This window comes from Equus przewalskii, chromosome 1 (genome assembly GCF_037783145.1).
Source record: "Equus przewalskii isolate Varuska chromosome 1, EquPr2, whole genome shotgun sequence".
NCBI classification, from domain to species: Eukaryota; Metazoa; Chordata; class Mammalia; order Perissodactyla; family Equidae; genus Equus; species Equus przewalskii.
This window is the reverse complement of record NC_091831.1, coordinates 160,837,340-160,853,577: the sequence shown is the minus strand read 5'-3', so window position 1 is coordinate 160,853,577 and position 16,238 is coordinate 160,837,340. Positions and strand designations below refer to the sequence as shown.

Below are 16,238 nucleotides of genomic sequence, written 5' to 3'. Positions count from 1 at the left end.
TTTCACTGATTATCCACCGTCTGGTGCTGCCTCAGGTCTGGGGGTTGGGGCATGGTCCTTGCCTGCAAAAGCTCAGAAAACTGAGAGACAAATAATGACAATCCTTGTATGGAAAATGCAGAGACATGTGAAAAGTGCTGTAGCAGCTCTGAGAGGGGAAGGATATACTCCATGGGAGGCAGTCAAGGAAAGCCTCTCAGATATTTGGATTGAAGCTTAAAGTAGTCGTCTTGAATTTGCCAGGGACAGAAAGGAGGAAGAAGTAGTGCAAAGCCTAGAGGCCTGACAGAACATGGTGTACATGGAGAACACAAGTGTTTATTTTAAACATCCATGGAATAAAGGGCATCTATGAAAAACCCCCACTGCTGAGATCACATTTATCTGTGCAAGACTGAAAGCTTTCCCCCTAAGATCAGGAACAAGACAAGGATGTCTGCCCTCACCACTTCTATTCAACATTGTACTCGAGGGTCCAGCCAGGGAAATGAGGCAAGAAAATCAAATAAAAGGCACTCGGAATGGGAAGGACAATGTAAAACTCTTTTGCAGATGACATGATCTTGTATATACAGAATCCTAAGGAATCCACATAAACCATTAGAACTAAATAAACAAGTTCAGCAAGGCTGCTAAACTTACAATTGTACTTGCAAGATACAAGATTAACATACAAAATCAACTGTATTTCTATACAATAGCAATCAATAACCTGAAAACAAAATTAACAATTCCATTTAAGATAGCAAAAACCAAAATACTTAGGATTAAATTTAATAAAAGAAGTACAAGACTTATACACTGAAAATTACAAAACGTTGTTCAAAGAAATTAAAGACAACCTAAACAAATGGAAAGACACTCTGTGTTCATGGATTGGAAGACTTAATATTGTTAAGATGGCAATCCTCCCCAAATTGATCCACGGAGTCAAAGTAATTGTAGCTTTCTTACAGAAACTGACAAGCTGATTCTAAAATTCATCCTGGAAGTATAAAAGACCCAGAATAGCTAAACAATCTTGAAAAAGAGCAAAATCGGAGGACTCACACTTCCACATTCAAAACTTATGACAAAGCTACACTAATGAAGACAGTGTGGTACTGGCAGGAGGACAGACATATAGATCAATGGAATAGAACTGAGACCCCAGAAATAAACCCTCACATTTATGGTCAACTGATTTTCAACAAGAGTGCCAAGACCATCCAATGTGGAAAGAATAGTCTTTTTTTTTTTAAGATTTTATTTTTCCTTTTTCTCCCCAAAGCCCCCCGGTACATAGTTGTATATTTATTTTTTTTGAGGAAGATTAGCCCTGAGCTAATATCTGCTGCCAATCCTCCTCTTTTTGCTGAGGAAGACTGGCCCTGAGCCAACATCCGTGCCCATCTTCCTCTACTTTATATGTGGGACGTCTACCACAGCATGGCTTGCCAAGCGGTGCCATATCCACACCCAGGATTCGAACTGGCGAAACCCTGGGCCTCCAAAGCGGAGCACGCCAACTTAACCACTCGGCCATGGGGCCAGCCCCAGAATAGCCTTTTTAACAAATGGTTCTGGGACAAATCTGCATGCAGAAGAAAAAGAACGCAGTTGGAACCCTACCTCGCACCATATACAAAAATTAATTTGAAATGGATCAAAGGCTTAAATAAGAGCTAAAACTATAAAATTCTTAGGAGAAAACAGAGGCGTAAACCTCTGTGACTTTTGTGCTTAAAAGGACACTATCAAGAAAGTAAAAAAAACCACCCACAAAGTAGGAGATAATATTTGCAAATCATACATATCTGATAACAGTCTAGTATTCAAAATATTTAAAGAACTCTTACAGCTCAACGATAAATCAACGATAAAAAGATAACCCAATTAAAAAATGGGCAAAGGATCTGAATAGACATTTCTTCAAAGAGGATATACAAATGGCCAGTAAGCACATGAAAAGATGCTTAGTACGTCATTAGGGAAAGGCAAATCACAAACAGGAGACACCACTCCACAACCACTAGGATGGCTATAATCAAAAAGATGGACAATAATAAGTCTGGTATGGATGTGGAAAATTAGAACCCTCATACACTGCTGGTGGAAATAGAAAATGATGCACCTGCTTTGTTAAACACCCTGGAAGTTCCTCAAAAGTTTAAACATAGTTACCTTATGACCTAGCAACTCTACTCCTAGGCATATACCCAAGAGGTTTACGTTCACACAAAAACTTGTACACAGGTGTTTGCAGCAGCACTATTCCCAATAGTCAAAAAACAGAAACAACTCAGATGCATATCAATTGATGAATGGATAAACAAAATGTGGTATATGAAAAAATGAAACATTATTCAGCCATAAAAAGGAACGAAGTACTGATATACACAACACAGATGAATCTTGAAAACATTATGCTAAGTGAAAGCAGCCAGACACAAAAGGCCACATACTGTATGACTCCACTTATATGAAATATCCAGAATAGGCAAATCCATAGAGACAGAAAGCAAATCAGCGAATGCTAGGGGCTGGGGGGAAGGGAAGATTGGGTGTGCTTGTTAATGGGCGTAAGATTTCCTTTTAGGTGATGAGAATGCTCTAAAATATATATATATACACATACTAAATACCGCTGAATGGTACAAGTAAAAGGTAAATTTTACGGTATTTTAATTACATCTTCAAAAAAAACTCCATAGAGATTTTTGGTGGGATGCAAGTCAGAAGTATGGCAAACCAACACTTTTCTCCAGCAAATAAAAGTTCCTGTACTAAGTGACTCCCTTTTCTCTAACAAATTCTAGCACCTAGAACAGTGCCCAGCACTTAGTAATTACTCAGTAAATGTCTGTCTGTTGACTGAACAATTACCATAGGCATAAAGAAAAGAGGCACGAGAAATTAGCAGGGTTGAAAGGCATTTTAAAATTAGATCATGATTTGAGAAAGGCTACTCATTTTAACCATACATATAAAAGCAAGGAAAGCTGTCATATTATTGAAAAAAACCAGCAACTGCTTTTCTCTATTCCTGATGTCAAGTTGGGCAAATCTGGGTTGTCTTCATTCATTTTCTATCACTCATAGTCTAAGGATCTCTGACTCAGACTCTCTCTCGAGCAGAAATCTTGTAGACAGGCTCCCCCAGTCTCTCTTCCTTAAAGACACTTACCTCCTGCAGACCCCAGTGAGACTGGGCTCACTCCTATCCCTCAATTAAGAGGGAGCTTATCAAGAATGACTGACAGAAAAGTAACCAATCTTTCCCAAGGAAAACAATCTTCTTTCCACGCCACTTCCTCTAAAGTCTCTGAGGATAACACAAGAGAAATGAAAATATCATAAAATAGGAGATAGGATAGGAGATCCTATAGGGACAGGAACCAGCAGGTCCAGGACAAGGGGACTTCCCTTGTCCAAGGTGAATTAATACCTTCTGAGCCCATACTAAGTGGCAGGCACTGTGAGGTCATACAAAGGCACAATGCATGCCCTCAAGGATCTTGCAGTCTAGTGGGGAGAGAGGGATGTAACTATTCTAATTATAAAACCATTAAGTGGTAGAGAGACAGGAGAAATTTTCTGAGTGCAGAAGTGATTCATTCCAACTAGGGAATCAAGAAAGTTGTTCTAGCCGTGGTACCTGGCTTACATCTTATGACCCTGACAGAGTAGATGGGATGGACATAGCAGGCTGGAGGAACAGCATGAGCAACACATGAAAATTCAAACTCAAGTGAAATGCAGAGCATCAGATGTACGGCAGGATGTGGCAGGAAAATGTAATCAGGATCAAACTGGGAAAGGCCTTGGTTCCACACCTGAGTTTGTACTTACTGGTGGCAGCATAGGGGTCTTTGTGGCAACATGAACAGTTTGGAGACATCTGCCAGGAGCCCACTGCAAAGATGGGGAATTGCTCAAGCAGTTAAAGTAGAATGGAGAGGAGAATGGACAGGATATTGAGTACGAATGACTGCACATACAAAATTAAAAACAAAGAAGGGTCAAAATGACATTCACTCTCCAACTACTTATAGGGATTTTTCAGATAACCATTCAGTGCCCCCTGGTGGATAGATAAGACCTTCCCAGCATTAACAGCATCAAGCCACTCAGAATGTTTCACATTCTTCTAGTAAAAATAGTTAACACTCAACCCTTTATCCAGCTTCTTGCTAATCAGCCTTTGCAGAAGCCTCCACAATGACAAGGCATTATTCTGGTTGAATCTAACTAAAGAGACCCCCAAATGCCTAACAAATGACACTCTAGGAGGTAGTAGAACAAAACACTGACCTGAGAATTCAGAATACAAAGCCATGTGAGACGTGGGTTACGGCTGCATGTATATAGAACAGAGCTGTTTCTTTAACCTAAGATTACTGAAGAGAGCATCTAGGTCAGAGACAATCTTGAACAAAACATCCTCGGAACAGAAGTGAATGGTGAAGAGCATCATATGGAGGCTTAAACACTTAGAAACCCTGTGATGGAGAGTCTACGAAGCCTTGAGCAGGGGACGTGACGGAGCACCCAAGGATTTCAAGACCAATCTCACATTAGAATATAAAATGGCTAAATTAGGTTATTAATATGACCAAGTAACTAAACTTAAGGGTACTAAAACCACGAAAGTCAGCTGTTAAGTCCTAATTAATGGAATGATCCAAAGTTAGCTGAACATATTGAGTGGTCACTGCCTGGCTAGAGAAGACAACATGAGCTTTCCAACTGTCTTTCTTAGCACAACGGGTTTTTTGCCCTTCCTTTTTTTGAGCCTACCTTGGGGTAGAGAAGAAAAGAAAGGCAACTGAGACTGAGATCCCAAGAATCTAGTGGTACTGATGTGGATAATTCACCCACATGTAAGTTTTGTCAGGAGGACATACCGAAGTGCTATTAGATCACTCTAATCTGGCCATTCATTTACTTTCCCAGGCTCATTAATTCACCTTTCAAATGCCAATCAGGCTACATGCTATCCAGAAAACCCATCATCCTCAACTAAACACATAATGTTCCTGCTAGTCGTAATTTTAACTCCTACTCCTTAATTCCTAAGTGGGAACTTCCCCTCCACAACACCAGCACTTCCACAAAGGAGAATTAACAGCCATCTGGGATCTAAGAGAGAATAGGAAGACAGATAAATAATCCTTACACCCAAAAGGCCAAATAATTTTTTATTTTCAAAAACAACTTTATTCATGACACATATTAAAAAAAAAACTCCCACCCCCTGGAAATGAGCTAAAAAAATAAACAAAATCCACCTCCCACCTCCCTGTTCCCACTTCCTCCCATTCCCTCCAAATAAAAGGGAAAAAAAGGCAAAGGAAAACAAAACAAAACAAAACAAAAAACTGAAAAACAAAAAACGCCCCAAAACCCCCCAAAACAAGGTAGTGCATTTCCCCAGGGGGAAGGGGAATTTACACTGGAGCCGCTGGGAGCGGAACGGAGATCTTCCGGCTACAGAAACCTGCAAAGAAAGACACTCAAAACAGAAAAAGAAACACAAAGGAAACAAAATAGATCACCAGGCAATCTGGAGGGGCAGGGAGCCGGAAAAGAGGGGTGGCGGGGTGGCAGACCTGGCAGGACAGGAGCAGGCAGAAGGGGACTGTGAAAGTTAGGGAGAAGATGGAGGGAAGGTAACAAGCAGAACAGTTTGGTGTCCTTCCAGAGCCCTGGGTGAAAAAACCCCTCCTACCACCCATGCCCACCTACCCTTGAGCAGCCCCCAAGGGGGTGAAGAGGGACAGGGAAACAAGGGGAGCAGCTTGCGCAGTTGAGACATGTCCATGGCGAATCCCCAGAGTGAATGAGCAGCCCCCTGCCCCACTCCCTGGGCCTTCCCCTACTCCCCAAAGCAGGTCCCTCCTCAGCAGTTAGTTATGGGATTCTCCCCCCTTCCACAGTATATCTTTTTTTTTTAAAAATATTTTTTTTTCCATCAAGGTCATCTTCTGTTTTTCTTTTTTTTTTTTTTTAATTCTTTTTTTTTTCCTTCTTTCCTCTTTTTTTCCTCTCTCTCCTCCTAATACACACTTTTTTTAGTAAGGGGAATACCATGATGTCGCTCTAGCCCGGCCCCTGGAAGAAAGAAGGAGAGTTAGGTGTTAACATGATCACTAAACAGTTCAGTACAAGCCCCTCCCCACGGGCCCTTGCCCCAGTTACTGTGAAGGGAAGGGGGGAAAGAAGTTTCCAAGTGTCCTAAAACTGATCCCACAATCCCGAAACATTGACACATCAGGCAAACGGGAGGAGGGAATTAACAGAATACTTCGCCAAACCATGGCGATAAAGAAGTGAATCTGAGACATAGGGGCAAGAAAAAGGACTCATTGTTTATTCAGTTTGCAGTTCTCCACAGCTCTTAAAACCCTAGGCCCTCACCACAGATGCTCCCTAACTCCTGGGAGCAGATGGGTAAATCTTATGAAAAGCCATGGTCTATATGCCTAACCTGTCTATTTAAATGTAAAGACACAGAAGTGAAGCAACAACATGGCACCACACTAGGCCCAGTGAGAAAGTTAAGCCTGCAGAAGACTGGCTCAGTTAAAGAGGACATATTTCAACATCCTCCCACATAGCTGCTGAGGAGGATCGACCAGCCTCTGGTACTCTCTCAAGGGAGCTGTTCAAACTTCAACCTCCCCCTAAATCTGGGCAAAGTGGCAAATGTCCAAGCAGTGCCTTCACTGCTCTGAGGCCATTCCTCCTGGCCTCCTGTGTAAACACCTTCACTGCCACCAACTTGCAAGGAAAAAAAGGCTGGTGGAAGCAGCATCTCCCCGAACAGAGTGGAGAGACCCAGCCCTTATCAGCAATTCCTGCTCCAGAAAAAGATGATGAGACTGGCCTCCTGGCCTGCAACTACCTTCCTCACCCTGCACAGGCAGGAGACCAAGTCCCTGGAGACCGAGGGGAGGGTATGGGAAGGAGGTTCCTCAAGAGCAGGAGAGAAGGAAGCATACAGGGCTCATGGGAGGCGGGGGAGAGGAGCAGCCCATCTATCCTGACCTGTAGACGCGACCCCGGGGCCTGCTGTTAAAACCACTGTAGAATCGAGAGCGGGAACTGTTGTAGTTAGTGGTCCTGGCACGGTATCGGGCTCGTGGGAAACCCCGGTCTGTTGTACTGATGCCTGGTCTGTTGGTTCGTTTAGGGATCACCTGCGAGTGAGGCATATATAACAGAAAGCCTAAGAAGCAACCTGGAGCATTTACACAGAACTAGAACAGGAATGGGCATGGGGCTTACCTTGATTTGCCTTCCTCTAAATAGGGACTCATCTAAGGCCAGGGAAGTCCTCACTGATTCTTTGTCTGAGAACTCTATATATGCAAACCTGAAAAGAATAATTGTCACTTTATCTGAGGTTGCAAACAGCAGCTGACAGGTCAAATCCAACTTGCAGGCATGCTTTGAGTACAACGTGTTTACATTTTTAATTATTTGTCAATTTTTTTTTTTGTCAAGGAAGATTTGCCCTGAGCTAACATCTATGCCAATCTTCCTCTATTTTGTATGTGGGTTGCTGACATAGCATGGCCACCAACGAGTGGTGTAGGTCCGTGACCAGGAACCGAATCCAGGCTGTGCCAAACCACCACTAGGCCACAGGCCTGGCCCCTGGCAAAACTTTTTTTAAATGAAAGATTCTAATCAAAATTTCCAGCTACTCTTGGAAAATTATTAAAAATAGGATACACAGGGCCTAGACTTCCATATGGCAGAACCAGCTGGGGCCTAGTAGAAGCTGCCCCTTCCCTTCTCGTTCATAACTCCACCCACACCTAGCTTTCATCTTTGTTATCTGTCTGGCTTCTGAAAGCATTTATGTACAACCCCTGATACATACCAAGATTAATGCCATATCTTAAAAGACAGAGACCACTTGTTTCAACATGTTAACATCCTGCTCAATATAAAACAATCTATTTTTAAACTGTGATTAAAATGATCTTAACTTACTTTTCTACTTACCCTTTGGGATGGCCACTAAATTTGTCACAGAGTATGGTAACACGGTTGACTGAACCACAGCCATGAAAGTGTGCTTCCAGCTCTTCTGCTGTCGCACCATAGTCCACCTATGGGGAAGAGGGACACATTTCACAGGTACTGGGCAAACGTCTGTCTCAACAGGTACCCTGCCCAGCCTTTGGCCTGGGCCGTCCATATACACCAAGGCACGTCAGATCTGGTTCTCTAAGGAACTAATCTTTTTTCTTCCCAACCCCAGAGCGCCTCTGCTGATCACCATTATCTTTTACCTCCTCCCAAGCCTCCTTCAATTTCCCAAATCCACCACCTATCCTTGAGATGTTCCTTTCAAATCTCCTATCAAATAACTCCCCAAAATAAGAGCTCCCCCAAACCTTAACCAGGGCCCTTGTACATACATTGCCAACATAGATGGAACGAGCATCAGCCTCCATCTTCTCCTCAATGGACATGATCACTGGGCCAGCTTTGGAGAAAAACAAAAAAAATGCTTGTTCTCTATTTGACTTATATATGCACCTGCACCACCACCACCACCACCACCACCACCACCACCACCAGCGAAGGCAAAGATTTTGGTCTGTTCTGTTCTGGGCTGTACCCATTAGCTAAAATAGTTTCTCGCACACAGTAGGTACTCACTAAATATTTGACAAATTAAGGATTAGATTAACACATTCTTAACATTCAAAGAAAACAGCACAGGAATTCCCTCCGCCCCCAAAATCAAGTCCCTGTTTAATAGCGTTGAACGAAATGAGTTGAAAAAGGAACAAAATAAAGAGGATTGAGACTGGACATTTCTAGACTAAAGCGACATTTCTAGACTAAAGCGGAAGCCCCCTGCAGCTGAGCAGCTTCTCTTAGGACTCCAAATTAAAGGGTCTCCAACTGAAGGAAGAACTATTAGACTTGAAGGTCAAATGCCAGCTGGTAACCTCCACAAAGGGTAGAAATAGACTAAGAACAAAGCAACACATTTGTAACAAGACTACCATCACCCAAACAGAGGTTGTGTCTGACATTAAGGTCAGAGGAACACACAATGGACTATGACCGCGGCACCTGCCCGGTAATTGCTCAGACAGCAGCTCCAAGGTCCCCAGCATCTAATCGCATATAACCCGTGCTCCCACAACCCTTCCAATCCGAGGACCCGGACTCCGCGTGCAACCGCCAGTTACTCACCATTGCCTGGAGGTGGACTCATATTCATCTGCTTCTCAACCTCGTTCTGTAGCTCTTTTAGCTTCTCAGCCTCTTCCTCCATCTCCCTGACTCGAGCTTTGATCGCTTCCAGCTCCTACAATGAGTGGGGAGGGTATGGAGAAGAGCTTAAGAGGAACCAACGCAGGGGCCGTGCCCTGCTCTCGGTCCGCGCGCGGCCCCAGCCATGCTGAGCCATTTCCCTCGCCCCACGCGAGGAGCACGACCAAAAGAAAAGTAAGCTACCTTCTCTAGAAGACCACTAGACACCCATGACGCCCCAATCTACCCGGCTGGACCCCTTCTGGCCGGCGAGGATCCGTCTCCGGCCCGGCCCCAGCCACGTTATTCCCCGCCCACCCCACCCCCCGCCTGCCTCCTGCTCGCCCGAGCTCTGGGCCTCCCGTGACCCGGCCGGCCGCTCGCCGGCCTGCTCGCTCGCCCTCCTTCCCTCACCGGGTCCTCAATGGCGCCGTCCCCCGGGTCACCCTCGACCAGTCCCGGCTCCTCCTCCTCCTCCTGGCTGCCGGGGGCTCCCGAGCCAGGCCCAGGGCCCGGAGCTCCCGGGGGGGCGCGGGGCCGGGGCGGCTCCTCTTCGGGCTCGGGCTCCGGCTCGGGCTCCAGCAGCAGCTCCTCAGGCTCCAGTTCCTCAGACTCCAGGCCGTTCCCGTAGTCCCCTGCGCCCCCCGGGGCCCCCTCCCCGGCCTCCCCACCGGCCCCGGGCACAAGATGGCGCCGCCGCCCCGGCCCGGAGCCCCGACCGCCCGCAGCCCCCGCTGCTGCTGCCGCCGCCGCCGCCGCCGCCATCGCCGCTCAGACTGGGGCCCGCCGCCCAGCGATTGGAGAGCTGCGCCGGCCACGCCGAGGATTCATTAGTCAAGCAGCCTGCCCGTCACCACGAGCTAGCACTCCATTGGAGAATATTACTTGGCAATCAAATAAGACCCCACCTCTAAGGCGGGGCATTGAGCCAAATTCTCAAATCCCGGTAGGGGAAATCAGTCTGTCAATCAACACACGTCCCACCTCCTCTCAAGTCTTTAGGTAACAATACTGCCACGCTGTGACGACATTCCTGCTTCTCCCCCGCCTACGGGCGGGCCCGTAAAGTATATGATGCTCGGTGATTGGCCGCTGGCTAGGCGAGCGGAAAGGACCAATCTTCCGATCGCCTCGCCGCAGTGGCCCATTCTGAGGTGCCGATTGGCTGGCGAGATTAGAAGGGCTGACACTCGTTTCCTGACAGGTGAACCTTGCCCCCGAACGGACTGCGGGCTTCCAGCAAGGGAAACCCGAGGTCACATGACTAGTCCTTAGGGGGCCGCCATCTTGATACTACTGGTTGCCAATTAGTGAGCTGTTGGAAGGCAGAGGATAGAAACTTTGGCGCGGTTTCTGGAAACTGGTCTCCTGACTAGCAAACCACCAGTAAATGGGATGTTGCTGGCCATGGAGGGTTCCGAATGGAGCTCTCCAGGAGAGAGCTTACTTTTCCCATTCAGGTTACTGGCACCACCATCCACTAGGTCTCCCAAACCAGAAAGCAGGGAGGAATCATCACTCCAGAGGTACCAGTAACGAGTCCTGTCCGTTCTGTCTTCCTACACAGGCATACCTTCCAAGCACGCTGCTTATGCCCCAGTTTCAGCCTGTTTCTTCTCTTGCTTGGACTGTTTGCTACAGCCCCCTAATGGGTCTCTCAGCTTCCAGTGTCACCCCTCCACTCTGCATGGCTGCCGGACCGAGCTGGCTCCCCTTTGCAGGCCAGGTAAAGTCTCAAAACTCCTTACCGTGGCCTTAGAGACCTCAGGACCAGGCTACTTCGCTGATGTTATTTCCACACTCCTTCCAGTGGTGTTCCTGCACCCAGGGCGGTGTCTCTGTACATGCAGTCCCTCCTCAACCAGACCACTGCAAACCCCAGCATCACTTCTCCTGCGAAGCCTTCTATTAGCCTCCCCTCTCCCATGACAAGCGGGCCTACCTCCACTGTGTGCCTAATCATTTTTGCGCTGTTTCCTAACTAGGTGTGAGAGCTTGGAGATGAGAGGCCAGATCCCATTTATATTTGCGTCTCCAACGTGAGGCAGTATGCCTAGCACATAGTAAGTGTCCGATAAATGTTTGCTGACTGAAGGATGCATTGGTTGGGGATCTGGGTACCACCCTTCAGGTTCAGCGCTTTCCAGGCCTCCAAACTGTCCTTCAGATCCCAAAGGAATTTCTCCAGCAGGCTCCCACTACACCGTGGTACTCTGAGATACCAATGAGACCCACTCCTGGAAGGCAGGGTTGTCATTTTTTTAGTGATCCTACGCATTTATTAAAAAGGAAGGAACGGCAGTACTACATTTGCAAGAGGGCTATTTGTAATCAGACCAAGTTTGAGAGTTAGATTCAAATGAGTCCAACCAAGTAGTTAAACAACCCCAACAGGGCGTGCATGGTTGGGGGCGGGGGGCATGATTTGGACATTGAGGAGATCTCTATTAACAAACCAAAAAGTCAAAATCCTATCAGTGTACCCGTCCTTCCCCTCACCCTCACTTTTTCTCACAAATCCTTACCTCAGGAACAGGATCTTGGAGCAGAGTCACAGTTGCTTAAAATTTCACTGAAAATTATTTCATCAGCCATCTCAGCTTCAGTGGACTAGGAGAAGTAAATTGAGCACGGAAGATAAGCTCTAAGAGGTTGTGAGTTCCCTGGAAGAAAAGTCTTTTCTACTGATCTTAACCTAATCAAGATTTGCAAGTTTTATTGGTACCTAATTTAAACTAAGTAAGCCAATTAAGGAAATGTGATTTTTTAAATAACGCTTTTGAATCCTAATTTTGTTGAGCACTTGATTTTGTAACAGGCACTATCCTAGACTCCTTATTATATTATCTCACTGACTTCTCACAATAACCCTATGAAGTAAATAGTTCCAAAACTATAACCTTTTTGGGGACGAGGAAAGAGTGAAGTAAATTGCCCAAGTCATGCAACTAATTAGAAGTGAACAGGGAATTCAAAGCCAGCTTTACAATTAAGATCAAAATTACTGTAAAGTCTGCTTTAATATACAAAAATTACATCATGTATGATGCTGAAATTGGAAAAAGACTAAAGTCCAACAATAGACAAATGATTAGGCAAATTATAGTTACATCCAAAGATTATTATGCACCTATTAAAAGGTTTACACACAGTGTATGATAACATGAAAAAATAATTGTGTTAGGCCAAAGTAGTGGAATGTAAAATTGTATATAAAGTATGATTAAAAGTATGTCTGATTTTTTAAAAAAACAACTTGGGCATTGGGGAAAAAAGAGGAACAAGAACCAGTACAATCTTTTCTTTGGCAGTATGTACCAAAAGCTTTCAAAATGTTGAGATGCTTAACCCAGTAACTGTATTTCCTATGATCTGCTCTAAAAAATAATCTAAAAACTGAGGAAACATTTGAGAACAAAGATGTTCAGCAAAGTAAAAAAACGTAAACAACTGGAATGTCCAAGTGAGCATTTTCAGGAAAATTATTGTACACACATAGATGTAATTTTATGTAGTCAGTATGCCTTCAAAACATTTTTAATGACAAGGAAAAATGTTTGCAATATGATGGTAAGCAGAATTGCAGTAGACAAAATTGTATATACAGTATGATCATAAACTATAAGCACAGATAAAAGCCTGGAAAGAAATATGCCAAAATGGTTGGGTTGGCCCTGTGGCCTACTGGTCAAGTTTGGCAGGCTCTGCTTCAGCGGGCTGGGTTCAGTTCCCAGGTGTCGACCTACACCACTTGTCGGCAGCCACCCTGGGGCAGCAACCCACATACAAAATAGAGGAAGAATGGCACAGATGTTAGTGAGGGCAAATCTTCCTCAAGCAAAAAGAGGAAGATTGGCAACAGATGTTAGCTGAGGGCAAATCTTCCCCAGCAACAACAAAAAAAGAAATGTGCCAAAATGGTAATAGTGGCTCTCTGGGCAGAGGGATTATGACTGACCTTCTTTATAATTTTCTATGTTCTATGATTTTTTGACAATATCATATATTATTTTTACTTAAAATAAAAATACAACACTACAGCTTCTACACTTACTGTCATAAGTGTGATTACTTTTACGAACAAATGCATTTAAAAAAATATTTGTGGGCTGGCCCGGTGGCAAAGTGGTTAAGTTCGCGTGCTCCACTTTGGCAGCCCAGGGTTCGTGGGTTCAGATCCCAGGTATGGACCTACACACTGCTCATCAAGCCATGCTATGGCGGCATGCCACATACAAAATAGAGGAAGACTGGCACAGTTGTTGGGTCAGTGACAACCTTCCTCAAGCAAAAAGAAGACTGGCGACAGATGTTAGCTCGGGGCCAATCTTCCTCATCAAAAACATACATATATATATTTGAATGGCAACTTGTAAAGTATGATACTTCCCTATTTGACTGTAGACTGGAAAAAGCAGGCACCATCTCAAAACTATTTGTACTCCCAGTGCCTATCACTGTGTGCTCAATAAATGCTAACTGAATGAATGCTCTTCCGTGACAACCTTACTTAATATCTTGCCTGTTGTTGATGGATAAAGAATATCAAAGAGAGAAGTTTCCCTCTGAGAATGAGTTTTTAAAAAATTAGTATGTAATGATGTGAGATTGACCCATTATGAGTATAATTTTCCTTCAGTAATAATCAACAGAGGATCATGGAGTTTTGGGAAAACTGAAACTCAGTGGTGATGTGCCCTAGAAGGAAGAAAAATGTGTTAATAGAAGTGAATGGTCAGTGGAGCTGAGAAAAGGAGAATTAAATCAGTAAAAGTGGATAAGGGCGTCTCCAGGTCTATCCAGAAGGCAAGAGTTTTCTCACTAAACAACATAAATACGTGGCTTCTTGGAGTTTCATCCCTATTTTTAACTCCTGCTTTGAAATTTTTACCAGCCACAGTAATTCTCTGTAACCTAGAACTACATTGTTTAATATGATAACCATTACTCACACATGGCTTGAGCACTTGAAACCTGAGTGGTCTGCATTAGATGTGCTGAAAGTATCAAATTTACACCAAATTTCAAACACTTAGTATGAAAAGTCTGTAGAGACTGTAAAATAATAATTGTTTAATGTTAATTACAGGTTGAAGTTATAACAGTTTTTTTATACTGGATTAAATAAAATATTATTAAAATTTATTTTGCCTGTTTCTTTTTGCTTTTTGAATGAGGCTACTAGAAAATGTAAGACTCCCTATGTGGCTTGCCTTATATTTCTAGCAGACAGTGCTGATCTAGAAGCTTGGACCTTGATCATTTACTTACCTCTGTTTTGGAGCCGACTCCAATTGTTGTCTAATGCAAAGTCTGGCCCTACTGGCCTTGACTCCCTAGGTCTGCCCTTGCATGGAAGTGGGGTGGTCATTTAAATGAAAAGGAGCGTCTGTTGGGCTGCTTAATTTCCATTCTGCTTGGTTAACTTTTTTAAAGCTTTGTACCTGAAAAACTTGTTTTAATATACTATGCCGGAAATGTGTTCTTCAGTTAAAAATCAGCAAACACAGCAAAAATAACAAAGTAAAATCACCCATAAAATCCACCACCCAGAGATAATCACTAATAATATTTTGGCATATGACCTTTCTGAAATTTTCAATACACAAATACATATAGAAGCACACACATATATATAAATATTTTAGCAAAACGGGAACATACTGTATATATTATCTTCTAATTTATTTTCTCTTTTACTCTGTAAGATACAGAAACATCTTTCCATATCAATAAAAATATTTTTCCAATTTCATTTTTCATGACAACTCAAAAGTCACCTTAGAAATGAGGGCTTCCTGATACTGAAATCTTTACATACACCTTCCCAGTCTCGCCCTAATGAATTACTTTTCTTCATAGCATTTACCACCTTCTACATTAATGAATGTTATGAAATGAATGTATGTATTTATTTCGTTCGTTCGTTTTCGTTTCCCTTACTAGAATGTAAGTGACATGAGGGCAGAAATTTGTGTCCGTCTGTTCCCTTTGGTGTTCGTATAAGCAACAGTAGTATATAATTCAACATCATATTTGCTGTCAGGTGTTATAGAGGGTGGTGTCCACCCTATCACCTCAGAAGAGCCACAAAACTTTTTGCCCATCTTGAGGAACTGATAGGCTTTTATAAATCCTAAGAGCAATGTGAATCTCAGTGTGTTTTCCAATTTCTTTAGCTGCCAGGAAGCTCAACGCTGAATTCATAGCCTAGCTTTAGTATTTGGGAATACTGCTTATAGAATGCTTTTCCGTGCCTTAATTTTCCTTTTGGTGTCATCTATTGTAATATTTCCATTTACCCTTTACCCCTACTTTAAAAATCTTTAAAAATAGGAACAAATTTTCCTATTGGTTCCTCCTTTGTGTATTGTGGTAAGATGTTGCATATGCTTTCTGGAACTAGGCAAATATAAACCAATCAATCGTTAAACCAATCACACTGCAGTGGAGATAAATGCACTAGCTGTAGTAGCCTGATGCTATTAGGAGCAACTAATTCCCTTTTCCCTAACACCCTGTTCACCAAGCCACTCTGATTTTAATATGGCTTGTTCTGTAGATTTTTCCATAGAGAAAGAATGGAAATTCAACACTGGATTCCTCTAAGCAGTATCATTTCTCATTACAATTTAACACATAAACCCAAATGCCATTTTATTGCACTGGATTATAGAAAGACTAGATATTACTGCTTGTAATTTAAAATTAGGATCACTATTCCTGTCAGGCATGACTTTGATGTGGTCCTAGACTAGAAGTACAGCGGGATGGGCTGAATAGTTTCTGTAGATTCCATCCAATTTAGCAGTTTGCATGAAAATGGCTGAAACCAAATGTCTCAGGGGAGCAGGAAAGGAAGCAGGGGCTCCATTTTTTCCAGACTTATTTTAAGTCTGAAGTAGGCAGCGGGAATTGGGGAGAAATGCTCATTATCACACACTTCTGGTGAGAGGCTGAACCACAACTGGGAA

General features: G+C 43.6%; 1 protein-coding gene and 1 long non-coding RNA gene across 2 annotated transcripts; one reads left to right on the top strand and one right to left on the bottom strand.

Moving 5' to 3' along the window:
- Positions 1–5,176: 5,176 nt before the first annotated feature.
- Positions 5,177–10,044, bottom strand: PABPN1 (poly(A) binding protein nuclear 1). The gene is made up of 7 exons (XM_070586974.1): positions 9,679–10,044; positions 9,205–9,319; positions 8,415–8,482; positions 7,996–8,102; positions 7,270–7,357; positions 7,030–7,181; positions 5,177–6,093 (listed from the first exon to the last, which is right to left on the bottom strand). The coding sequence occupies exons 1-7, from the start codon at positions 10,027–10,029 to the stop codon at positions 6,054–6,056; spliced, it is 921 nt and encodes a 306-aa protein (XP_070443075.1). The 5' UTR covers positions 10,030–10,044; the 3' UTR covers positions 5,177–6,053.
- A 501-nt stretch (positions 10,045–10,545) lies between these two features.
- Positions 10,546–13,313, top strand: LOC139077841 (uncharacterized). Its single transcript, XR_011530417.1, has 3 exons — positions 10,546–10,990; positions 11,250–11,327; positions 11,795–13,313. It is a non-coding gene; the product is annotated as an uncharacterized lncRNA (long non-coding RNA).
- Positions 13,314–16,238: the final 2,925 nt, after the last annotated feature.

Excerpts from the sequence above, each read along its gene's own strand:
- PABPN1 (XM_070586974.1), bottom strand. The coding sequence starts at position 10,029 with ATGGCGGCGGCGGCGGCGGCGGCAGCAGCAGCGGGGGCTGCGGGCGGT. Across the intron at positions 8,103-8,414 it reads GTTCCATCTATGTTGGCAAT|GTGGACTATGGTGCGACAGC; the intron begins GTATGTACAAGG and ends TCTTCCCCATAG. Across the intron at positions 6,094-7,029 it reads CCCCGGGGTCGCGTCTACAG|GGGCCGGGCTAGAGCGACAT; the intron begins GTCAGGATAGAT and ends TCTTTCTTCCAG.